General features: G+C 53.5%; 1 protein-coding gene across 4 annotated transcripts in view; it reads left to right on the plus strand.

The window, feature by feature from the left end:
- Positions 1-1,518: 1,518 nt before the first annotated feature.
- The window catches only part of dvl3b (dishevelled segment polarity protein 3b), a 29,220-nt gene continuing 4,985 nt past the window's right edge, over positions 1,519-25,753 (plus strand). The window contains exons 1-13 of one of the 4 annotated variants that reach the window (XM_088612792.1): positions 1,519-2,047; positions 15,642-15,711; positions 18,353-18,474; positions 20,149-20,255; positions 20,620-20,755; positions 21,487-21,580; positions 21,798-21,867; positions 21,957-22,096; positions 22,375-22,451; positions 22,633-22,700; positions 22,882-22,917; positions 23,451-23,600; positions 25,403-25,534. In XM_088612792.1, the coding sequence (XP_088468918.1) occupies positions 1,887-2,047; positions 15,642-15,711; positions 18,353-18,474; positions 20,149-20,255; positions 20,620-20,755; positions 21,487-21,580; positions 21,798-21,867; positions 21,957-22,096; positions 22,375-22,451; positions 22,633-22,700; positions 22,882-22,917; positions 23,451-23,600; positions 25,403-25,534 (1,363 nt within the window). In that variant the 5' untranslated portion in view covers positions 1,519-1,886. Of the gene's footprint in view, positions 2,048-2,283; positions 2,437-15,641; positions 15,712-18,352; positions 18,475-20,148; positions 20,256-20,619; positions 20,756-21,486; positions 21,581-21,797; positions 21,868-21,956; positions 22,097-22,374; positions 22,452-22,632; positions 22,731-22,881; positions 22,918-23,450; positions 23,601-25,402; positions 25,535-25,753 lie in introns of those variants that run through there. The other 3 variants (XM_088612807.1, XM_088612798.1, XM_088612811.1) reach the window with 3 other exon arrangements.

The following is a 25,753-nucleotide window of genomic DNA, read 5'->3' on the forward strand; positions in this document are numbered from 1 at the left end:
CACATTAACGGGTCAGTATGGGCACTTTTAAACTGAATTGAGTCAGCTGCATCTTTCATTGCGGAAGGGCTCCTCACTTTCTAACAATCCAGGTTCCCACACATCCCTGTCTGGTCTTCAGCAGGGTAGCAGGTGAGTCAGCAGCTACTACAAGCTTTTCAGCATAAAAGAAAATAAGTGCCTGCTTTAAATGGGGTTACAGTTAATTGCAAGGGGTCCTTCTCCTGCATCCCACATAAGTTCTTTAAAGATTCCAGAATGGTATGACTGGTTTGTAAGGTCTTATTTTCATGAGAAGAAAGGAGTTACATTCTCTTACGGGACAGAAAGGAAATCTCTCTCTCTCTCTCTGGTTGTGTGTGTATTGGACAGTACTGACCCCTGCCAGGTGAAGTCTGTTTTTCACTGACCTGCACAGCTGCCCCTTTAGAGCTGCCCCTCAGCAGCGCATGCTAATTCACAAATTGCTTTTATAGTTTTCAGCAATTGTAGGTGTAGGTAACAATAGGTTATGCTGACACATCATTTTCATCTTCCTGACAATGTAGACAAAGCAAGAGCTGGGCAAACAAGTGAGTTTAATATAAAAAATAACTGGAGAAGTTGTTAAAACTGTGCAATGCACTAGTTAAACCGCCATTAGAATAGTGTGTACAACTTGACTCCACATGCAAATCAGGAATATCTGCTCAGAAATCAGTCCAGATTAGAGTAACCAGACATTCCTGGACACTGACAGGCTGAAGGAACTGAATATTATACTCTCCAGCAGAGAAGACTTCAAGAGGACCCGATTATAGCATTCAGAAACCCAGTTTTTTTTTCAAGAAATAACTGCAGCAGTCCTACATTCAATCGAACCATACTGAATCAATCAATGATTTCACTATAAATGAGCTATAAGCAAATGCAATCAGGGGCAAGCTGATTAGAGCTGTATAGAGCAGCTTGGTGGTGCAGTACTTAGTCTTGCTGCCTCGCAGTGCTGGGGTTCTGGCTTCAATTCCTGGGGTGCTATCTACGTGGAGGTTGTATGTTCTCCCCATGATTATGTGGGTTTCCTCCCTTCCTTCTGGTTACTTCCCTCAGTCCAAAGTCATGCTTACTATCGGTGACATAATTAACCAACTAATTCCACGCAGTTCCGCAAATTGTATTAATACATCTCATAATCGATCAACATCGATCAGTTGATGGGATCAATCGCTCTCAACTCCTCCTCGTCTATTCTGTCATAAGAATTAGCCGCGGCCTGGACACTAGCCGACACACGCACTGAACGGAGCGCCCTCCGTATCTGATCCAGCCTGACCCTGATGCAGGTCCGACGCAGACGCTCATGCAGAAGCTTTAATTGAGGAAGGATGGGAAAATGTATTGTTCCGGGGATTAGTCTGCCTAGCGACGCTGGGGGGCGCTGATCGACCAGTGTGCATTTCCATTGATTTTTTCTCCATTCTTTTTTCCCCTCCTCCTGCAGAGGGAGTATCCTGGAATAACGAGAGAAAGACGGACAGCTGCTACTGGGAGAGAAAAGGGGGGGGGGGCGAGCGAGAGAGAAAGGGATCGGAGAGCACGGATCTGGAGATCCCGTATAAACAGGAGGTTTGGAAAGAAGGAAAACTTTTTCTGTATTTTTTTTTAATTCGGAGAAAAGAAGAGGGGATTGAACCAGAAGGGATTGGTTTATTCTCGCACCGGAGCTGTTGCGTTTGTTTTCTGGGTTTGTGTGTGGGGGCAAGACGCCGCCGCGGTCTCTCCGGCTTGCCGAGCCAGAGGATTAGAGCTCGCCGGTCGGTGTTCGGGGGGGACCCGGGGAAGCGCAGCGGAGAGCCGGCGGCCCCCGGGCTGGATGCGCCTGGCCTGCCCCTCCCCAGCGGCTCGCTATGGGGGAGACCAAGATCATCTACCACATCGACGACCAGGAGACCCCGTACCTGGTCAAGCTGCCCATCCCCGCCGACAGGGTCACTTTGGCAGACTTCAAAAATGTCCTCAATAAACCCAGCTACAAGTTTTTCTTCAAATCTATGGACGACGATTTTGGGTAAGGCGGCAGGACACCTGCACGGTTTGTTTTGTTGTTGTTAATTGTTTCAGTTCTGGGTGACAATTGTCCGTGTTATTGTTTTTTTTCCTCCTTTATTTTTCTTTGCAATCCAACTACTTCTGCTCTTGCCCGTCCCCTCACCCCCTCCTCTTCCAACCCCCTCCGCCGCCGCCGCCGCTCCCGGCTCCCCTCCCCGGTGTGCGGGGAGAGAGTGACCCCCGGTCCCGGAGCTGGAGCTGGGGAGGGAGGGAAGGGAAGATGGGAGCGCTTGGACACTCGGTGCTTGGTGCGGTTTGCAGAAAGGATTTTAAAAAATGTCGCGGAAGCCAGATTTTTTTTTCCATATCGACAGCGTCCATTTTGGAAATGGAGGAGTCCTATATAAGGTTATTGCCTGCGCTGGCGGGGTGGGTGAGCGCAGGAGAGCGCCTGGATAGGGGGAGTGAGCAGCTCTCTGTGTGGCCGGAGCCTGGGATTCAGTTACAGGCTCTGGAAGGGGGTTTGGTTCTGGCGGGGGTGGGGGTTGCAGGACCGAGGTCAGACGGAGCTGGTGGTGCATTTTTGGTGGAAAATAAAGTCCAACAAGAATCGGGGGAGTGAGCGAAAGAGAGAGATGGTGGGAAGGTCCTACACGAAAGAAATCCCAACAATCTCGCCACAAGTTCAGTAGGGGGCCGGTGACATCACCTTCAATCTTAAATCAGAAAGCAGACGGGAAGGATTAGTTTTAAATGCAACAACAGTCCTGTTTCACATAACTACAGCCCGAGTACCTTTTTAATTTGAATGCAGGAAGGTTTTTGTTTCAGCATTATGCGCGATTATCGATTCCATTTCTTGCTCTTGCACCCTAACATGTTAAAAAGGAGGGGAATTTTACTACCCCGAGCGCTTGCCGCTTGCCGTGCGTTTTGTGCGGCGTCTCTCTGCACTCGGGAGTGAAAATGGCGGATACGAGTGTGGAGAGGTGGGGGTGGCTGGTCCTGGTTTTGACGGACGGGACTCTTTTGTTGTGAAAAGAAAAGAACGAGGAAAAAAAAATCTTTTGTCCCCCATTAGTTTCTCACACACGGAGCCGCTCTCTCCTCCCTCTCTCGGGGGCCTTGGCCTGCGTTGTGTGCGCGGCGCAGCTTCTCTGCCCGGCGAGGACGGGCTGCCTCGCCGGCCTGGAATGTGGGTTTTGGGAAAACTGTGAACCCGGAGGAGCCGCAGTCCGCACAGCAGCTCGCTGTCAGCTCCGCGCCGCTCACCCTCTCTGTCCTTGATCTGCACACATATGAGGCCGGGCTCAGACTGAAACAAAGAGGTGCCCGGCATCTTCGGATGTCTTCCAAACGCAGCGCAGCAGGCACTGAACGCCGAACATCAGCTGTTTGACACATGCAGGGCAGGCCGGGCGGCCGACTCAGAGGTGTTTAGGTGACATTGTCTCAGTTCCATTGTCTGACCGCTCAGGCTGGCCTGTGCACACAGCTCTCGCTACCTGGCTGACCAGGCCTTTTCCCGCAGGCCTCCTGCATAATCACAGGGAGAAAGAGAGTGTTAGCATCAAGACGCAGAAGTTTGGTGGGGGGAAAAAGCAGGCCAACTCGGATAGGATTCTGAGTTAGGTGACCAGGTAGTCCAGCCAGTGAAGAGCGGTCTTTGTGTTTTTGTTGTTGACTGTCCTGCCCAGTTGGTTAAGAGGGTGTTTAATAAGGCTGGTTGGTGTCAGGTGCTGTGGAGGAGGAGGTCAGGGAGCTGGACCTGCGTTGTGTCTTACTTGAGCTAAACAGGAGGCAAACCAGCACTTTCCTCAAGAGACACTGGTTTATATTAAACCTTAGATCTTTGTAGCTTAATGACTCTATAATTGGCCTAATTGGTCCAAAATGCCCCCGTTTCTGGGTGGATTTGACCTGCTCAACACCAGGCTGTGGGTTTGTGATTTGTCTGGGGTCTGGCAGGAGGCTCTGTGTGGAGCCAACGTTGCCTGTAACCCTGCAGGGCTGTCTCTTTCAAGAGCTGTTCTTTTCCCCTGGTCTGGTAGGTGCTATCTGGGAGGCTGTTGAGAATCAGTAGTCTGAAAAGCTCCTATCCAGTGTGTTTCCACAGTGAACTTGTGCTCTTGTCTATAGAGTGTTGTTCATGGCCTGTTCCAGCAGACCCACGCCATTGCTCGTACACACTGTTTTTGTTTTAAACGATGAGTAAGTGGAGCTAACAGTCACACTGAAGAGAAGCCGGAGCAGCAGCCGGGTTGGGTGGAAAGAGTCCTTTCCTCAGGAGAGCCTGCTGGGAGCCCGAAGGCTTAGGAGTGTACTGTACATGAAAAGCTCGTAAAAAGACGTCTTCAAAGCAGGCTTGTCTGAAAGCCGTGACGATTTTCTGATCCAAATGAGAGAACAGAACAATTTGTCAGTTGGGTTTTCAGACAGGCCTGTTTCTACAACTCCTTCGGATTTTGAGCCTGTGGGGGGGGGACTGACCTACGGCAGGTCTTGCCAACCGCTTGAGCTGAAAACATTTGTTTCACCGTCCAAATGTGCTCATATCATGGCGATAAGCTCTGAAATCTGTACAGAGTTTGCTTGGACTGCAGCACGTAATGAAATGACTAAGACTGCTGGTTCTCTGTGTATTTTATTTGTACTGGGAGGTCATCAAGAAGCAGCCTGCTGAGATGTTGGTATTGAAGGGCTGCCAGATGACCATGGTAGGGCAGAGAAGAGTCTCTCCAAGTCGCAGTCCTGCGATGGTCTGGGGCTCCCGTGATTTCAGGAGGATCTGTGAAGTCTCTCTCCCCCTCTTTCTCTCTTTAAGAGGCTTAGGCAGTCTGTGCTGCCCTGGTCAGATTTCAAACTCCGGTCGCGCACATCACTTTCTCAGACTGTCCTTCTCCAGCCCCGGCTGACAGTCTAGCTTGGGCAACCCAGGTCTGGTGCTAAACCACATCCTTTCTCAGTTGTGGTCTGGGGCAGCTGTGTGTTTTTTTTTTTCTTTTAGGGTAAGTATGTTTTCAACAACTGCCTTTACAGCAATGGAGAAGCGTGGGTCATGTCTGATCTGGAATTGGACTGTCATGAAGAGTTTTTCAAAGTCATGCCTGTCTGACCTGAAGATCTCATCAAGACTTCTGTCGAGAAGACATAGGGCAATCTATTTTACTTCTGGATCGCATGTTCCAGACCCCTTGATGTAAAGAAATACCTCTTGTTCAGACTTCAAACTAAATGCTCTTCATTTCCATGTCCTCTGTTCCGTTATGGATACAGATGGTGTCCTTTGTCAGTGTCTTTACGAATTGACTATATCGTACAGTATATAACTGAGCAGGACTGAGTATGCAGACTCCACACATATGGACTCAAGCCCAGAAGATGCCTCTCTAACCACACTGCCACTGTGAAGGCAGCTTGGTCATTTCAAGCTCTGCCAGACTAGAGGTGAGTGGATAGTACCTGTAACCCAGCATGTGCCAAGCCATGCATGCCACACTGATTGACACAGTGCTGCCGCTGTAGGAGTGACGCTATTTCTGACCGCCCAGCCCTTACTGAGGGGTGTGTGGGAGGAAAGCGAACACTTGGCAGTCAGCACCTTGAATATTTCCCCTGATGTTTTTCTTATTCTAAACGTCCCACAGCTTAGAGCAGCAGAGGAAAGCAACATGCTGGAGGACAGCTTCAGCCTTGAATACAATGGCAGGCAAAGAAGTCATTTCTTGCATTTCTGTGGCATTTAAGATCCCAAATCCATTTACATATTTAACAAAGGGACCTACTCTTCCACCACATAAGTAAACTCCAATAAGAATTTTACGCACTGCAGTATTTACTTCTGTTTATGCTCCCTTACAGAAGCAGGTAAACCTTCCCAGAAGTGGTGTTCAGCATGTTGACTCTCGGGCCCTGCACTGGGCTCAGTCAGGCCTGTGAAATGGTCATGCCTGTGGGCAGGGTGTGCCCTGAAGGGTTTAATGAGGGGTCAGATTCTTTGCTTGCTTAATGAAGAGCGGTGTCCAAATAACAAGCTTCACGATGTAAAAGAAGCACTAAATGCTAATAGAATTCAGGCTTTCCAGAACGAAATATCCTGGTGTGAGTGTCGTTCACAAAATGTGTGTACGTGTACAGTTCTTTAGCCTTGGCTCCTGGGCACAGCGCTGACCACAGGCCCATCATGCAAAGCTGCTACACGCATCCATCGGAGCAGCGTGCTGTCACACTCTCGACATCAACGGACAGCAGAGCTGTCGCAGTCCGCTGGCCTGTCCCTGGACACAGCGCTGCTTCGCTGAAAAGGAAGCATCTCTGGGTTGTGTTATCTTCGAAGAGCTTGCATTCGCAACAGATAATGGGAATGAATATTAATTGAGGCTGTTCACAATGCTGAGCTGAACCGTCTAAACAGCTTCCCAATTCTCCTTTGGCATAAAGCAAATATAAGTGAATTTACATGTGTTGGTCAATGCAGGAGGAGGAGAAATCTTTTTTTTTAATGTAATTAGAGAAATGACCAGTGATGTCCCTGAGAACGGGTGTGGTCAGAAGCCAGACGCTGTGGCTCTAGAATACCGAACTCTGTGGCCCCTGTGAACTCTGGCTTCTCGAAGTGAAATTTCCCAGCTGGGCTGCAGGCTTGGATGCAGGGGTGGATTAAGCCACTGAAGTCGGTAATTCATCCAATTAAGTAATTAAGAGCTCGGAAAACCAAAGAGCCTCAGGCTACTCTGCACCAGGCCCCAATTAAATAATATAGAAATAATTAGGAAGGATCCTTTTCCTTTAATCAGGCTTTTGACTTCCATGTGCTGAGCTGCTCTGTGGCAGATCGTGAGCTGGAGGAACGCAGAGGGACAGTGCCAGAGCTCAGAGCAGTGAGGACTGCCAGTCTAACTGCTCCACGCTGCTGCCAGCGTCAAGCACTGCTCAAGTGTTATGTCATTGACGCGTTCGGGGGAATTTCAACTAAAACTGAGCTTTTTTTTTTTAGAAGGACTGTTTGCTCAACTGACTTGCTTTTAGTGTGTCCTTGAACGTAGGAACACAGAAGTTAAACGGCTCTTTAGCCAACGAGAGCTCGTGGCTCGTGTACCATCCTGGCAGAGCCGGGAGAGATCCCAGTCCCTCTTCCTCTGCGCGGTGCCCTGGCAGCCGACTCGGAGGTGGAAAATTCTCCGGGTCGAGGAGGAAATTGGCTTTTAATGAGTCCGAGTCCTTGAGTTCTGCTGCTGACCCCTCTTGGGGTCAATCTCCCTTTGCCTCCCGGTGAACCTGCAAAGTGAACCCCCGCGTCTGCAACTCCCTGAGCTCCCGGCCCTGATCTTGTTAGCCTGTAATCCGACACCTCCTCTTAATCACCCGGCAGAGGGAGGGAGGGAGGGTACGGGGGGGGTTATGGGATGAGATGCCAGGGACTGGAACGAAAAGGTCTGGCTTTGATTCTTCTGTGACGGCTTCCCCTTCAGATCTTTTCCCCTCTCTTTCCTCTCCTGGTGCCTGCGGCTGTTGGAGGGGTGAGGGCTGGCCTGTCAGCTGGTCGTGGTGTTGCTGCCATCGTCTAGGAAACAGCTGGGAGAGACTCGCTGGGGCAGGAAGCTCAAGGCAACCTGAGCGCCCACAACCTCCCCCGTGTGCTCCCGGCAGGACTGCCTGCGTCCGCCCGGCCTTCTCGCCCTGCTTCCTCACGCTCTCCCTCTCAGAGCGGAAGGGAATTATGGGAAGTGCGGTGCCTTTGCTGGTTGGCATCCGTGCCCTGTGTGGGGGCAGCTCGGAATTTTTTTCACGGTTGTTTGGCGACACCTCCTCGGCAGGTTCACACTAGTGAATATTCCAGCCTTGGTGGATTTCCAGCCTCCGCTGCTGACGGGACAGGGGGGAGCGTTCTGGAATTTGACCGCCGGCAGGTCCCACCTCAGCTGCGGCTCTTTTCTCCGGCGTCCTGGGGCCGAGGGGGTAGTGATGCAGGCCTGTGCCGTGTCCGACACTCTTCCCGCAGCAGGCTTGCAGGGGAAGACGGGAACTCCTGGGAGACGAGCAGGAAGCCCTCGCAGGGAAAATGAATTGCCGTTGTGTAGCGCTTCTCATGGCAGAGGAACCCCAAGCGTTTTACATCTTCCCACTCTTAAATACTGCGGCCCCCGGGGTCTTCTCCAGTTTGAGTGTGGGAGCTGGAGGTAGGTCAGGTTGTTCAGGCCCAGCAGGGACTTAAGTCAGGACATTGGGGTGTCCACACCTACACCCCTCTGTCTGTGAACAGTGCCAAGGGATCCTTTCGTGACCATGTAGTCTGGACCTCAGTTTGGTCCATCTCAGATGTCTGTCTCATCTGGAGGACTGCACCTCCTACAGCCCAGTGTCCCCAGTGACTTTCTGGGGCTTTGGGGTGGGGAGCTCTGGTTCAGAGGCAAGAGCACTGACTGCTGGTCCACCAACACCACTCACTGCGTTAACTTGGCGTTCTACTGAGCCAGAGAACCCTGATGAACCTCTGCTGAGATCAGGCTTCAGGGTGCTATTGGCACCTTGGCGGCATATTTAAAATCTGAAAAACGCCCGGACTGCTTTGAGTTTGCTTGTATTGTTTCATTTGGCTGGCAGAGAAAGCAGTGAATAACGGTAGGGAGCTGGTGGAAGGCGCTGGTGAGGGGCTGTGTAACCGGAGCTGGTCACCGGTGGAGTTGAGGTACTGGAGGATCCGCACTAAAATGTGGTTTTGCTTTCGGCCTCTGAATCAGGGATGTAAAAAAAAAAAGAGGCTGACCTACTTTCTGCTCCTTCTCTTCTCCGCTTTCATCTGCCTGACGCGAGCCAGCGTGTTAGTGAGAGACCTGCGGGCTGCTCCTGTGACGAGCTGCACCCACACCTCCATCCCTGCGTCCTCGCTCGTCTGTCCTGAGGGCCGGCGCGCCCTGTCCCTCTTTCGGCGGCCATGTTGGCCATGAGTGAAGTGTTGGCGATCAATTCTCCGGTGCCTGTGAGCACGCCTGACCCTCTTTGTTGTGACGGTTCTGTGTTGAAGTCGACAGGGAGTGTTTGGGCTCACTGGTCAAGCAGAACCTCCGCTGAGAGAGAGAGAGAGGACTGGGGGAGCCTGCCTCTTCTCCGAAGGTCAGCCTTGCTGGGCCCTGTGTGGGGGTCCAGGGGGCGTTTGTTCCCATTGCCCTTCAGTTCAGCGGGTCAGCCCCAAGATTCCCACCTCCGTTTGACGTGAGAACTCTCCCGGGGGCAGGACAGACCCACGGCTGTTGTCTGTCCTCCTTTGTAAATCGCCCCCCTGGCGGTAGGAGCTGCCTTGCCAGTCCTTCAGGTGTCACCCTGACAGCGTGCCCCGGAAGTGGATGGTGAGAGGGGAAGTGCTGATGAAGAAGAGAGGGGCCCAGGGGGAGTGCTGGGATACTGGCACAGCAGTGCCTCGTGGTGGTGTTAACAGAGCAGGGGAGGTTGGCACAGCACCCAGAGGGGGCAAAGGGTAGACTTATAAGGGCATCTAGAGCAGTGTGTAGGGGTGGGGTGGGGGTGGGTTGGTGGAAGCAATCCCGAGTGTAGCCACCTGCCCTAGCCTGAGGAGTGCGCAGACAGGGCAGCCCTGAAGGGGAGGCACTTGGGTAGTGCCTTGTTTCTAGACACCAAGGGGGGGTGTAAAATGTCTGCCTGCGCTAGCCCTGAGGATGTCAGTATGGGCTGCTTGTGAAGTTAGCCGGGGTGTTGTGAAAACCGTGTGGCGCAGGGCAGTGGGACACCTTCTGAACCCCAGCAGCAGGAGGATCGAGTAGAAAAGTGGTAAAAAAAAAAACGAAAGGTGTTGTCAGTACTGGACCCTTGCAGCAGAACCGTTTCTGTGATGTGAAGATGTGAGTGGCTGCAGTGCAGTGCTAGTCTGAAGGTGGCAGTGTTAACGAGCTGTCTTGGGGGTGGGGGGGGGTAACTTGATTCCCCAGCGAGAGGGTGATGGAGACGGAGATGATGGTGAGCCCCTAATTAACACGCTTGCGCAGAACAAGAACCAGAAAGAGCTCCAGTACACTCGCTCTCCTAGCACTGCGGTGTACTGAGGGGGTAGTTGTCTGGGAGAGGGTAGGCGATGGGGCAGTAGTCTTTGCGTGGAGGGGCAGCCGAGAGAAGTGGTTGTCTCTATGCCAAGAGGGAGGGCAGACGAGAGGGGGTCGTCCCCCTCTCAGGGAAAGAGTTATCAAGGCATTTGGCTGCTCTCTATGTAAGAAAAACGTGTCTTCCTGGCCCTGTAGAGGGACTGAAGAATAAAACTGGTGCCCTGGTGACCTCCAGGACGTGCAGAGGCCCGGGGCTCAGCGTTCCTCACAGGACTGCGGTCCAGGATTTTGCGCAGGGTGGGCTGACCCAGTGGGGGCTGCTGGGAGGGTGACTTGCTGCGCTCTGAGCCCCTGAATCGGGGGTCTAGAGCCGGAGCCTCTGCAGCACCTGTCCCCCGGCTCGTCTCGCCACCCTGGGCCAGTCTCTGCTCAATGACCGGCTGCTATTGGTCAGTGTGGTGACGTCGTCTCGGTCCGACTGCCTTCCACTGCGAGTGAGCGTGTCATAAATACTGGACCTGGCCCAATCAGATACCTCCCACCAGACCTGCTGTTATTGGCACGGGGGGTTAGGGTGACCATCGAATTGTACCGATCAGTCAGCACTTTGGTGAACCGGCAGGTCTTCTCAACCATATGTTCGGGTTTTAACAAACCACCAGGGAAAACTGCAGTTAAAGCCATTCAGTTTTCATTGGCAATGGGAAGAGACTGGAGAAATGAGCACCTTAGTACTCCCTCAAAAAAATTCTTCCCAGTAAACTGAAAATCATGTTCTTTCATCGGGCATTCATTTCCACAGTCAAATCCACTTAAGGTGAGCACTGTCCCTTATAACAGCAGGTCCTCTTTGTGATATTTATGCACAGGAAGGTCAGACTCCCATTGCACATCAGTCTGATCCACTCCAGGTTTTACTCTGGGCCAATTTGCAACCTGTATGGATCAAGTAAAAAGGGTGTCTATTTAGGTTATTTTTTCTTTTGTGCGTCTGTGCAGATTTATTCAAAATCAGCTTCCAAGCTCCAAATCTGCACCTGGCATTAGCTTGTTTACAAGAGCTCTGCAGCTGCTAAAGCTTGGAGCGGCTCAGACTGCTGCACAGCAGGAGTCTGGTGTGTTTCCATGCAGCGAGCCTGCTCTGGGCCGTTTCCGTCCAGTGCGTGGGCCGAGCCCCTTCTCCGCCAGCTGTTTCTCTCGTTGGGTTTCCAGCGGGACGGGGGTAGACCCCCTCTCTCTTCCTTCGGTCGGGCCAGGTCTCGTGCAACCAGCCCTCCTCTGCCCTGCAGCTGAATCAGCCCGTGGCGCGGAGCCACGCTGTGCCGCGGCAGCGCGCCCGAGGCAGAGGGATCACGCGTCGCCTGAGCCGAGCCCCGGCCCCGGCCCTTCAGCTAGCCGGTGGCGTCGGCGTGCCGGGGCGCTGAGGCAGCTGTTCCTCCGCGGTGGGGCTCGGACAGCCCGGGCACACACCCAGCGGCGTGACCAGGATACAGATCCAGTTTCACGAGGTAGAACCGGCCAGGAAAAGGAATAATAACTTATGTCCTGCAAGGCTGCTTGAAAGAACTGGGCGCCGAGTGGAATTCCAGGCGTGCGCTGTCGGCCAGTTTCAGTGCCCCACGGGGTTGACCAGCCCTCTCTTTGGAGCACAGGGGGGCGTCCCGTGTACCCGCAGGTCATCAGTACCCGTTGGGGGCAGGGGTGGGTGCGGGTCGCTCCCCTGTGGTCATTTGGGCACTTTTGCCCTCTGTCTGGGTTAATAGAGCTCGTCTCGGGTGCCGCCAGCACAGGGGGAGCAGAGCTCAGCTTTCCCGCTCCTCGCGAGTCCTGGACGTCGAGCCCTCGTCCCTCCCGGCTCTGTGGAAACTGCCTCCCCAAAGCCTTCAGCCGGGCGCTTCCTGTCCGGAATACCCTTGCGGTTCGTTCATCTAGGAAGCAGGACGCAGTGTTACTGCGAGTCCATCCTGGAGTTTGTTTTTGCGAATGAACTGAGATCGGAGATGCTGGGGCCAAGACGTGTCTGGAAATCCCCCCCTCCCTCCTCCTCCTCCTCCTCCTCCTCCTCCACCCCTCACGCGCATTCCAGCCACACGTGGAAAACGCATCAGGCGGCAGCTGCCTGCGCTCGGGGCTGTGCGCGTGCAGGTATGCCTATATTTGGGATGACCGGACTGGAGAAGGTGTCCCCTCCAGAGCTACTATATTTGAGAAAGGGGCTCTGTAAGCACTGGGGAAGACTGTTTGTTTTTTTTTTTGGGGGGGGAGAAGAAAATCGAATCTTTAATCATCTAAATTGCCAGATCTGTTTCCAGGCAGCTTGGCGTTTCAGTTAGGCGTGATGAGGTGAGGCATGTGAGGGTCCGCAGGCACGTGTGTAGGTATACCAACGTGTCCTGCTCGGTCGGGAACTGTCCGGTCTGAGTCCAGATCAGATGGAGGGTCTCGGCGTGCCTGTGTGCCCGAGGTCACAGCTTAACTGCATTGCTTAGAGACCAGTGGAGATCTAGTAGTGTTATATAACCTACCCCAGTATTGACGGGGTCGGGTTCATCCCCCTGATGTGATCCACACCTCTCCTGTCTCCTCCACGGTGGTGAAACCACTTCTTTTAACACGTGTGTGCTCAGATTCAGCCTCTCTCCTGCCTCCTTCCACCAGAGTGCCAGATGCTAACAGCGTGCTTCTCTGCGGAAGGTGCATTATTGATGACTTTATAAATAGTTTTGTTTGTTAATCTCCGCCCGAAATGTGAAGATTCCCCTAAGCCGCGAAGCCACAAAGCCGGTGGTTGAGACTCCCGCCGTGCAGCAGCCCAGTCTGCTCCAGGTTTTACCGGCTGCAGCACAGGCTCCTGTGGGCTTTCGCACCGTCTTTGAAGTGAGTCCAGGAGGGGGTCTGGGGGCAGTGCTGTGGGTACGAGTGTGCTGCTCTGTGGAGCCCCTGTTTGGGAGAGCGGCACCTGCTTGCTTGCGTGAGGTTTGGCAGCCCCCTGGTTGTGGGGTTGGGGGGGTTTGGGTGGAAAGATGAAAAAATAAAGGAGCACAGCTGGTAGAAGCTGGAGTAGACCATTGTCCTGTCACCATGTTTCCTTGGACTGTGTCTCTCTTACCCCCCCACTCCCCCCTCCTGCCGGGGTGCTGTCTCTTTTTCTCTCTCTCGCCCCCCACCCCTGCTGGGACCGTGTCTATCTCTCTTACCACCACCCCCCTCCTGCTGGGGTCCTGTCTGTCTCTCTCTTGCCCCCCACCCCTGCTGGGGCCCTGTCTATCTCTCTTACCACCACCCCCCTCCTGCTGGGGTCCTGTCTGTCTCTCTCTTGCCCCCCACCCCTGCTGGAGCCCTGTCTATCTCTCTTACCACCACCCCCCTCCTGCTGGGGTCCTGTCTGTCTCTCTCTTGCCCCCCACCCCTGCTGGGGCCCTGTCTATCTCTCTAACCATCCCCCCTCCCGCTGGAGTCCTGTCTGTCTCTCTCCCTTACCCCTCCCTGCAGTGTGTGTGCTGGTGGGGAGGGTGGGGCTGGGTGTTTGGTAATTTGCCTGGAAATGGAGCCAGTTGTAGTGTTTAGTTTGGCTGATGACAGTTACTTCTAAGTGCTTTCTTCATATTGTTTATTTACACATGTAACGGCTTGGAAAAGTCTGTTTCTCAGGCCGCTGACGTGCGAGTGAGTTCGCACGTCTCGGTGTGTTGATACAGCAGCGCCCCCAGAGTCCTGGGTCCGAGAGCTCGGGCAGGTGTCGCTGTTCGCCAGGAGAAGGGGCTCCAACGTGACCCCGGGCCGCTACCCTCCACTTCCCTCTGGTTTGAATTGGCAGTGTGTTCAGTTTCTGAGTTGGCTTCGGTGTTCAGGTGTGTGTAACTGACGCGAGTGTTGAGCTGCGTCTGTGTGGCCCGCTGGTCTCTCAGTGTTTGCTCAGTCCGCAGTGGCGCAGGGCGCTGTGTTGACGCACTCGCACTGACGCCATCTTGCTGCTGGCTTCTATAAACATGACCCTGTGGAGGAAATACTCCAAGGACTTATTTTGAATTGAGCCTTTATCACTCTTGTGATAGCCTTGTAGTTTTTGTTCATTGCTTCCTGAATCTTCCTCTGGGCTTTCGATATCATTTCTTATTCTAAAAGGACTGTACTGGGACTGTAGCTCCTATTGTAATGGGATTGTTCTGCAATGGCTTTTGTTGTCTCAAAGCAATATTGATAAAAGTCCCAGAAGCCCTGCAGCTGAAGTTCTTGATCTGAAGACAGGCCTGTGTCTAGCTCTTTTGTGAGTTCCACACATTCAAGGGAAGTCAGTGAGCAGAAGTCCAGTATTCCAGGTGGTTCTGGCTGTATGTAGGCCCATTTGGACTTCTAAAGAGTCCAGAGCCTTCTGTCTGTACCACTGACCTGGGAGTCAGATTTAAATGGGAAAGGAACTGGGACCGGGACACAGGAACCACTCCCAGCCCAAGGGTGGGGGGGTCACAACGCAGAGGCTGACCTCGGGCTGGTGTGCGCACCCTGCTCCGCTCTGCTTCCCCACAGAGAGCGTGTCGTGCGTTGTGTTTTTATTGTTCCTCCCCCCCTGCTCGGTCCCCTGACTGCTCTGTGCTGCACAGCTGTCCCTGTAGGCCCGGCTGACAGGCTGCAGCGGGTTTCCATGGGAACGGGGGGTCACGTGGGGTCACCACCTTTTCACGAAGCAGCTGTGAGGGTCGTTAAGAGGGGGGGGGGTTTCACGGTGTGCGCCTCACTGTTTGCTTTGCACTGCTGTCAAATACTGCTCCGCTGGTCGCGCTTTCAAGTGGCGGGGCCTGTGCGCTTGGGGCTGTGCTGTATTGTTCCCCTGCGCTGCGGCGTGCGTGTGCAGCGCGCGCGGACCTGTGCTGCGGTAACGTGCGTGTGCCGAGGCGGGTCGTTAATTTAACCAGAGTCATTGGTGCTCGGTGGATTTTGCGTTTCTCCGCAGGCCCTCCATGAGAAAAAACTAAATTTTCCTTGGATGATTGGGGTGGGGGGGGGGGATTTCTTGTAAATGAATTGGCAAAAGATCCCACATAAATAAATAACAAGGAATCCTTTTCAAACCGCTTTTGGTCACAAAATTAAAAAGGAAAGCTAGGTGCCTCTTGATCATTTTTGCCGGGTTGGCGTGTTTGGGAAGAGCTGACAGTGCTGTAAAGATGAGGCAACGGAAGCAAGAAGCTCTTGCCTCCTGGACGGTGATCGAGTCTCTTTGATCCTGGCGAACGCCTGCTTGTTGTGGATCCTGGTGCAGAGCCTTTTGCGAACCCCTTCCGTCACGTGACAAGATAGAGCCACCTAGCAAGTCCTTCTGGTGTCCGCCCGGCGCGCGGCGATGTGGAGTTCTTGCGGACCCACTCGGCTTGTGTTCTGTCAACTGCGTCGAACCCGGCCCCGGCTCGCCATCAGTCAGCCGCGTCCCTCCTGCCAGACCGCAAGTGATGCTCGAGCCTCCTCCCGCTGCGTGAAAACATTTTGGCTCTCCCTCCTCCGTGCGGGTGGCTGTGATGGCTGACCTGACCTGTGCTCTCGCTCGCTCTCTCTCTCTTTCAGGGTGGTGAAGGAGGAGATCTCGGATGACAACGCCAAGCTGCCCTGTTTCAACGGCCGGGTTGTGTCCTGGGTGAGTGGCGTGCCCCACCCCCTCCTCTCTGGGGTCCCGTCCGCTCGCAGCGGGGTGACCCTGCAGACCCTCTTCCGCTGCCACTTTGCGGGTGGGGGGTGGGGAGGTTGACATTTTGAAAAACCCACCTGTCCGGCCCAGCTGAACTGGACACCATGTTTGTTTAATCCTGTCTAAACTATCCTGATGCTTTCACAGCTGCTTCTCAGCACGTGTGAAGGCCGGTGATGGGTGCATCGTGGTGCCTCCCCCATGTTTAATAGCTGCCTGTCTGATAGGTCGGTCATTAGTCTAGAGACAGGCAGCTCCAGACCTCGAGGGGCCCTCTGATCTTACTTAATCAAACTAATTATCTGGATGGGAAGTCAGACACTCTTTTTTTAGCTTTTAATCAGCTGCTAATTGAAAACTGCTTGTAGACCCTGCAGGACTCTGACCCTTGGTCATGGAGTTGCACCAGAGCAGTGAGCGGCCCCTCCCAGAATTCCTTTGTTACAGGTTAACTACAGGTTGGCTGAGGGTGTCAGAGACAATGAAACAAGGGTGCACATTCTCTGCTGCATGAAGCTCAGCAGGACCTAGAACATCTAACAGGGTTGTATAAAATGTGGAGGATCAGACTGAGCCAGCAATTTCCTGGATGAGGTACAGAACATCCACGCTCACTTGGAATTTAGTACTTTTTGGTTAAGGGTTGTGGGGGTGTTGTCCAGCCCTGTTGTTGACATGCGCACCCTATATTATTTTAAGAAGCAGATAAGTAGGAGCTTCAGATTAACGAGTTACTGAAAAAGCAAACGAGCTAGATGGGTTACGTGGTGAGTCTAATGTCCCCTTTCTCTCTCTTTACTTCTCCCCCAGTGTCATGGCACGGTCTCTGTTTGTCCTGAGCTTAGCGTTTCTGGGTTAATTGCCTGCGAGTGTTTGTCAATTACAGTGCAGCTGGTCCGCATCTCTCTCTCTCTCTCTCGCACACTGGACAGAGGGCCAGGCAGGGGCTGTGGCAGACTGTTGTATGCGTGTGAGTGCACAAGTGTCTGCACGCTCCTCTGTACTGTGAGTGTGTTAATTGTGTTAGCCCACTCCTGTCATCCTGACTTGTATCCCAGATGGAGCCCTGCTTTTCAGACCTCTTTTTAATTTCCAGCTGCCAGGTACTCCCTGAAGAAGAACAGGACGAGTCTTGGAGCCTGGAAATGTGTGTTATCCAGACTGGAAAACGCACACAGGCTGATACAAACTAAAGTCACCTATCTGCAAGCGCTGGTATTGCAGACGAATCACAACCCTTCCTGCTCGCATTTTCTGAGCTTCTAACATGGGCTGTCTGGATCAGATGGGCGGTCACGGTGAGCTGGCGGGTCCGATTTCTTCCTGTCCCCCGTGCTGCTGCAGCACGACCAGCTCCCCTCTCCAGCAGGCCCGCGCGGTGTCTCCGTAGTGTTGTAGTGTTGTGTAATCTTGCAGTGAAACCTTCATGCTGGATTTCTTTCTGAGAACTGACCACCACTTGCGCAAGTATCTGAAGAGACGAAACGTCCTGTAAGACTGCTGATACCGTGTCTCATACATGGAATTTTTCTTCTAGAAACCCGTGTGTCGTATTTTAGTCTCGGACCCTTGCTGTGTCCCCCTTTTCCGGTGCCTGCGTGTGGCCGGACACCCCACAGAGCACTGGGGGGACTGGGTGCACCTTGAAGGAGAGTGTGAACCACAGAAGGCCATTAGACCAGTCGGACTTCAGGGAGCTCCTGCCTTGTTGTTCCAAGGATCTTTTCCGGCTGGTTCTTGCAGGACCCGGGGCAGGAAGACAGAAGTAGTTTCTCTCTTTCCATTTCCTTTCTGAACCATTGTGAAGGGCTGAATTAGGCCAATACCCACTGGTTAAACATACAGAAGAGAAAAGTGAACTAGTGGTTACTCCCACCTCTGTACAGCCCTGCTGAGCCTAGAGAAGAGCTCCAACAGCTGGCTGTCTTGAAGCGCTCAGCCCTGAGCCACAGTGCCACCAGCCTCCCTCAGGACAGCACTGCTAAAACCCACAGGCCCCAGCACAAGCCTGACAGCACTACCTTACCCACTGGGACACTCTCAAACACGCATACTAGAGCACTGCTGGGGGGTTTCAAAACTGCTGAACATGCCGCCTGACCAGGGCGACGAGCAACCAGGGAGAAGGAGACCCCTGGTGGCCACAATGTGAAATTGCATCGGTCTGTCTGCAAACCAGAGAACTTTTTAACTAGCCTGTCTGCAGAGTGGTCAGAACAGAGGGGGGGGGGGAGAACCCCCCCAGCAGAGCCGCCTGATTGAGTTAGCTAACTGGAGTCACAGGATGCCGATGCCGCTCCCAGAATATCGCAGGCTAATGAGAACATTGAATCTGTGCAGGAAAACAAACAGGCAAATGGCACATTCCTGGGTGAGGGAGGCGGGGAGCTGTGTGTCTGCTCTGCGCAGCTCCTCTCCGTGGACCGCTGGTGTCCCCCAGGGTGTCTACTGGTGAGCAGGCCGCAGCGCAGGGCTGAACGAGCCGTCAGGAAGGACGGGACAAGCCAGGTGCAGTCGAAGCTCTGGGGCTTCCTGTCCCCCAGTTTCCGGATGCGTTAGTCTGATGGTCTTCCTGTCTTTCTGTCCGCAGCTGGTGTCGGCTGATGGGTCACACTCGGATGGGGGCTCGGTCTGTGCCGACAGCCAATCGGACCTTCCCCCTCCGATCGAGAGGACTGGGGGCATAGGAGACTCCAGACCCCCGTCTTTCCAGTGAGTAGTCGTCTGTCCCTCTGTCTGTGTACGTGCTGCGCTTACCTGCGTGTGTGTCTGCAGCAGCCTGGGTTCCCTGCCTTTCTGCACCTGCAGCCCCACTGGTGGAGGGGTGGCAAATGGCTTCTCCAGTGGAGTTCAGGAGAAAACTTGGCGAAGCCAGACTGATTTCACTAAACTCTGGGTTAGCACACTGGGGATAGACCTGCTCTTACGATCAATACCATCTGATCTCTAATGACTGTGGTTTCACTACTCATCTGAAGGATGCTGTCCCACAGCGCAGCAGTCCCCATTCACCATGCTAGGGAGTTCTAGTCTGGAGGGAAGAGCACCACCTACTGGTTCACTAACACACCTACAGAAGCGATCTGGTTTTTATCAGGGGTTGCAACATCCCACAGCGCAGTGGTCCCCATTCACCATGCTAGGGAGTTCTAGTCTGGACTGAAGAGCACCACCTACTGGTTCACTAACACACCTTCAGAAGCGATCTGGTTTTTATCAGGGGTTGCAACATCCCACAGCGCAGTGGTCCCCAATCACCATGCTAGGGAGTTCTAGTCTGGAGGGAAGAGCACCACCTACTGGTCCACTAACACACCTACAGAAGCGACTTGGTTTTCATCAGGGGTTGCAACATCCCAGTGCTGGTGGCCCTTGCTTAGATTACGAGGTTCAGATTGCCTGATCTGGATGGGTCTTGGGGGGAAAAATGAGGATTTCCAGCTCTATTCCTCAGGCTCATATTCTGTGCTCTGCTGAGCCCTACATGAGGCAGTGTCTGGAAGCTGACCTGGAGTGTTTCAACCTGTAGTCAGGAGCCTCAGTGGTGAGAATGTTGTCACAAGCGCCGTTTTCCCTGTCTGCTCTTCTGTGGCTATCTGTGTTGCTGGAGTTCTGCCTGGCAGCTGGTCGCTGCCTGGTTGGCTGTGGGTTTGACAGATTTGTGAGCCACCTGAGCCTCTATGCGGGGCTACGCGTGTGGTGTTTGTCTCCCTCTAGTGGCAGGCTGTGTCACTGTGCAGCAATGACACTCAGACCCCCTGGAGGCTGTAGTTACGAGTGTCCTGGGGACAAACAGCCCCTCCCTACACACACTCCTGGCACACCCTGTCTAGAGCTCTTCACTCAAAACAGGGCACGATGTCAGGACAATACAAAACATCTATGAACTCTGCTGCTCTGTGGCTTTCATTGTGTGCAGCTGCTGCAGAAACATCTCCTTCCACGCTGCTGCAGCAGAGCTGCGTTTCCACGGCTGCACATCTGCAAACACCATCGGGGAGAATACAGCCCCTGATAGCAGAGGCTCAGAGTTGGGAAAACCTAGAAAACACCCACAAATATCTCCCACTGCAGAACAAATCCTGTACATGCTTTCCCGGGCAGTGCAGTAAAGATGATGATTTTTGTTACTTTTTATGTTTTTGTATGTTCATGTAGAATTGTAGTTGTAGTTTCTGAGGAAAGTGGTTTATTATCCTCCCTCTTGAGGCTTCTGAGCTGAAGGCCGTAACCTTGGTTTCTTTTCCGCACGTCTCTTTATTTCTGTTGTCCGGAAGGTCTGCAGGGAGTTATCCAGCAGGCTGGTGTTCCCGTGTTGGTATGGATACAGCACGTGCCCAGATGTGGCCCTGATCCCTGTCCTGGTGCTCTTTTGCTCTCTCTCAGTGCGAATGCTGTGGGCAGTCAGGACAATCTGGACAATGAGACGGAGACCGAGTCGGTGGTGTCCCTGCGGAAGGAGAGGCCCCGGCGGAGAGATGGGCACGATCACGGTAAGCGAAGTGCTCTGTTCCGCCCTCCAGCCCGCGATCGCCAGCGTCCAGCGAGTTCACTGCATTATCCAGCACTGTACATAACATACCAGATTCACACACCTGTTACTGCTGGCCTGTACTGGGACTGTAGCCCCTTCTGTAACGAGACTGGTCTCCTGTACTGGGACTGTAGCCCCTTCTGTAACGAGACTGGTCTCCTGTACTGGGACTGTAGCCCCTTCTGTAACGGGACTGGTCTCCTGTACTGTGACTGTAGATCACTCAGTAGTATGACCTTTGTTTTCTATACACAGGAAGTAATCGATCAGAGCTCACTCTTATGCTCTCCTCTGAGCTTTGCATTGTCTGTCGCCCCCTGCAGGGCCACGGGTGAATGGCCACACGCGGCCGGAGAGGCGGCAGGAGCTGGGCGGGTACGAGAGCTCCTCCACGCTGATGAGCAGTGAACTGGAGACCACCAGCTTCTTCGACTCTGAGGAAGACGACTCGGCCAGCCGGTAAGGCGTCCGCGCTCCTGGTGCCCCCTGCTGCTCTGCCCTGGTGACACACCCCAGGGCTGGGAGTGCAGGGCCTTCCATCGCTGCTGGCCGGGGAGCGGGGTTCCCCGGGGGCGTGGGTCAGTTATTCTTGCTGTAGGCGAGTGGGTTTGCTGTGACGGTCGGTGTTATCGGGGAGAGCTCGAGTGCCCTCGCTCTGGGGCTGGCGGTAGGAGCTGGAGGGGATCGCTTGACCGCGTGTCTCCCGGAGTCAGGTGCAGCGTCTTCCTCTCTCCTGCGCCGGTGGCACAAGGGTCCCGAAGCTGGTTCACAGGCGGATCATTCCTTTTCTTTGAGTAGATTTAAACCTGCACGTGTGCATTCTGTGCAATGCTGGTTGTGAAGAATGTTCTCGCAACTGGGATTGGTTTGAGGACAAAGGGACCAAAGGGGAGCCTTGCGGTACCCCTCGTGGTGCTGTGCTGTTTCCTGTTTGCTGACCAGCTCTCCATCCATGCATCTGCATTACTTTGGATTCCTGTGGCTTTTCAATTGTCCCCCTGGCTGCATTGTTACTTTGGCGTGAAGTCTAATACCAGTTCACTGCTAATTTACTGTAATTCAGTTTTTGGTGCAGTTCCCTCCTCATTAACCTAAAACGCTCACATGCTGAGTTCTCATTTGCACAATTAGTGATGTCATAGCGTTGAGTGATGTCACGCCATTGATGTCACCTTTGACTGCCTCCCCAGGTTCAGCAGCTCCACAGAGCAGAGTAGCTCCTCACGGCTCATGAGACGACACCGCCGCCGGCGCCGGAAACCCAAGGCACCACGCATGGAGAGGGTAGGAAAGCCGGATACACGGGCAAGGACTTGGGGGAAAATGCTTTGATGAACTGCCGAACAGAGACTCAGACATTTGGACAGACTCTCAGACATGTGTTCAGATGCTGTGATGGAGGGTGTGTCTGTTGTCAGGTGGTCAGATATTCAGACACATTCTGGGTGAGAAACTCAAAAATGAAATTTGATTTCCTCTCGCCCTCTCTCTCCCCCTCCAGTCCTCCTCGTTCAGCAGCATCACGGACTCCACCATGTCTCTCAACATCATCACTGTCACTTTAAACATGGGTGAGTACATTACACACATCCGTCTACTGGTTGGTATTTCGTATTTTGCTTACCAGGCGGACCTGTCTGAGCTGTCTCTCTGTCTGCAGAGAAATACAATTTCCTGGGCATCAGCATTGTGGGCCAGAGTAACGAGCGTGGAGATGGGGGCATCTACATCGGCTCCATCATGAAGGGGGGCGCTGTGGCGGCGGATGGGAGGATAGAGCCGGGAGACATGCTGTTGCAGGTGAGGGCCAGGGGCTGGGATATAGAGAGCTGGAGATGAGTGTGGGCAGGACTCCATGGCGGGTGAGAGAGTGTGGGTGGGGCTCCAGGGTGGGTGTGTCTTAAAGGGAGGGGTGGGGTTTCTACGACTGTACTGGAAGGGTAGAGGAGGGGCAGTGAGGGAGTGGGTGTGGCCTAAATGCAAGTGATGCATGCGAGAGACAGGTCAGGCGGGGGAGCTGAGAGTCGAGTGAAGGTCATTTGGTGATGATATATGTATTTTTTCTTTGTGCCCTCCAGGTGAACGATATCAACTTCGAGAACATGAGTAACGATGATGCAGTGAGAGTGCTGCGGGAGATCGTGCACAAACCAGGGTGAGATCACCACACTGACACCCACACCCAGACATGCACACTCGGGGTGAGGAGTCTTGATTATTCTGTGGCTTGTTCTGTGGCGAGTGAGGGTTCGAATGGCCCTGGTCTATGTGTGAGTGAAGGAGGTGTCAGGCCTCGGTCCTGGCCCTCTGTCACTTTCCGTGCTGTCTGTTCACAGACCCATCACTCTGACTGTGGCCAAGTGCTGGGACCCCAATCCAAGAGGCTGCTTCACCCTGCCCAGGAGTGAGTGCAAGACACCCTCGCCTTTAACACGTATGGCACACACAACGCCCACACGTGAACACACGCTCATGTGGTGTGTGATTGTGGCTGGAGCTGGGATGATTGTGATGAGTGTGTGTGTGTTGGGGACTGTGGGAGGCCCTGACTGGGCAGTGCTGACCGATCTTTCCCCCCCCCACAGTGGTCGGCTATGTGGTGTACTGCTCCCCCCACACAGGTACCCCGCTGCCTCCTGTGCTTCCTGCACTGCTTGGCTGCACCACAGGGATCTAGTCTGGAATCTAGTGATATTAATCAACTGAGATCTAGTCTGACCGAGCTGCTATACTTGGTGCTCTCGGGATCTTCTGAGCAATACAGATCGACCCGTTTGGTTTCTAGGTCGGGAGTGGCTGAACTGACGCGTTTTTGCTCACTACTCGTGTAATAGTGTTGTGTTGATGTGATTGTGGTGCTGCTTGGGTAGTCAGAAAATCTGACCAAGGTTGCCAGTTTGCGTTTGGCCATGCATCTGCATGCGTTTTCAGGAAGACACAAGCTTCTGTATTTGTGCAGGTAGACTGTGGAGGTCTTTAGGCACCTGCTTGTGTGGTGGGTGTGCAGTGCACCTTGCTCCTCCCCCAGCCCAAGAAATGTCAGATCACTGGCTCTGTGTGCCCCAGTGAAATCGGTATCCGTCTCCCTTGACCTCCTGTCTGCCTCTACCGGCCTCTGCATCCCTCCAACGGGTCTCCCTCGCCCTCTCCTCAGGCGAGCCGATCCGGCCCATAGACCCCGCAGCCTGGGTGTCCCACACGGCGGCGATGACGGGGGGTTACCCGGTGTACGGTATGAGCCCTTCCATGAGCACCATCACCTCCACCAGCTCCTCCATCACCAGCTCCATCCCAGAGACCGAGCGTAAGTGTCGTGGCGTCCCTGCGCTGCCTGGCTCCCCGCGGCCGAGAGAGCGCCGCGCTTCTGTCCCCCCATCGAGGGGCTCGCTCGCCCCTCACACTTCCACTCCGACACCCTCTTGTTCACTTACCAGCAGACCTGGTAAGACTTGTTAACACACTCGTTCACCCGCCAACCCTGATTCAAAAACACACATTCATACACTCCGCCACTGGCTGACTAACTCAGGAGCAGGGAACTGCAACATTGTTTTTCTATTCCAGGGTTAGAAGGAATCGGCATTGAATGCATTTCAAACCACAGTAGAAGTATAATCTGTATAGTAACTTGTACACGCCTCCAATTTATATCCCAAAACAGGCATGATTTCCAGGTCTGTGCAGTGCCATGTTCTGCAATTCAGAATGAGACAACTAAACCTGCGGTGATGTGGCCCAGTGACATCGTAAACAAGCAGGCTTGTGAAGCTGTCTCTTCTAATCCAATAGAAATATTGCTCTCGATTTCGAGACAAGTACAACTTACTTGTTCCAGCGTGATCTGCATGCAGAGTTAACATTTCTGCGGTGAAATGTCTGCTGCACAACCTGTACTTATTCAATCGCATATCGCATTACATATCGCTGAGAAACTGGGACTGCAGTTTCCCTTTAGCACACCTGGTAACAATTGTACACTCCGTTAATTGCAGGTAGTGATTCATTAACACTCCTTCTCCCTATTAAAACACTCAATCGCACCATTAATTGCGGACACTGATACATTAACACACATTCGCCCAGTTACACTTGACCACTCTGTTAATTGCGCCCGCTGACACGTAGACCCGCTCTCCTGTCCGTGCCGGGTTTCTGTGCTGCTTCCTGTTGCCCTGCTGTCACCGTGACCTGCTGTGCCCCTCATACCCTCCATCCCCCTTCGCAGCATGAGAAGGGTTTCTGTGGACAAGGGGCCGTCTGCCCATCTAGCTCATTGAGCGCACTGGCCTGATCACAGCCAGGTTACTGATCACAGAAAATCACCGAGATCATTTGAATAATGGATGGATGAATCGGATTTCAACGGTTTCAGGTCAGTCTGTTCCTGCTGCCTGCAATGCTGTGCAAAAACAGGCCTCCTGATTTGTCTCAAACACCTCTGCCCCCCAGCGACCACAAGTGATCTCTGGTCGTTTTCACAGATCCCGGCCATTCTAGTGGCTGATGCCTCATTTCTGGGGCAGTTTTTCAGTTGGCCAGCTGACCTGGCCAGTCTGGCTGGGGTCGGCCTGCCTCTTCTCAGCGCTGTCTGGCCAAGGTGTTTTGCACCATGCTTGGCCACCGTAAAATGTTGCAGAAATGTGAGATCACCAAGACTTATGTCTTTCACTAGTAAATGTCAGCTAAGGATTAAAGTTGCCCTGATTAATCTTGGGAAGTCCTATATTAGCCGAGTGATGCTGCTTTTGAGAAAGGGTGTCCGGTTATCCCTGTAGTCAAGACAACAGTAGAGGGTTCGACAACCCCCCCCAACTCTGCATGCTTGGCCACAAGGGTTGAATCCTTCATCAAGAAGAGCTTCATGCTGCACTGGGGCTGAGTGTGGTTAGTCATTCACATTATAACATTGTTTCTACTCATCCACAACTGCTTGCTACAACTTGCTACTGACCATCCTGGCAGTGTTCTTTGTGTTGGAGCCCTTACTGAACATCCCTATAAGATGTACAACTGACTGGAAGCTGCAGCACAGTGCGGTGCTGGGGGACAGTGCTCCAGTCTCACGGTACCCATGAGCCCGTCTGACCCCTGTCCCCCGTCCCGCAGGCTTCGACGATTTCCACCTGTCCATCCACAGCGACATGGCCACTGTTGCCAAGGCGATGGCCTCTCCCGAGTCCGGCCTGGAGGTGCGAGACAGGATGTGGCTGAAGATCACCATCCCCAACGCCTTCATAGGTACTTGTCGTCTCTCTTTCGCTTTGCTCCCCCTCCGTCTCTGTGACTCTCCCTTCCCTGGGAGTGCTGCCAGGTCGGTGGGGTCAGCCCAGGGTATCCTCCCTTGTGGCACAGTAGCGCCCCCCTCAGCCGGCATTGCCAGTGGGCAGTGCGTCGGTTCTCCCCATGAGTGCTGAAGGAGCTACACTCACGGGTTCCCTCATGGGAGCACCGCTCGGA

This window comes from Lepisosteus platostomus, chromosome 2, assembly GCF_059453375.1.
Source record: "Lepisosteus platostomus isolate fLepPlt1 chromosome 2, fLepPlt1.hap1, whole genome shotgun sequence".
In the NCBI taxonomy this organism is placed as follows: Eukaryota; Metazoa; Chordata; class Actinopteri; order Semionotiformes; family Lepisosteidae; genus Lepisosteus; species Lepisosteus platostomus.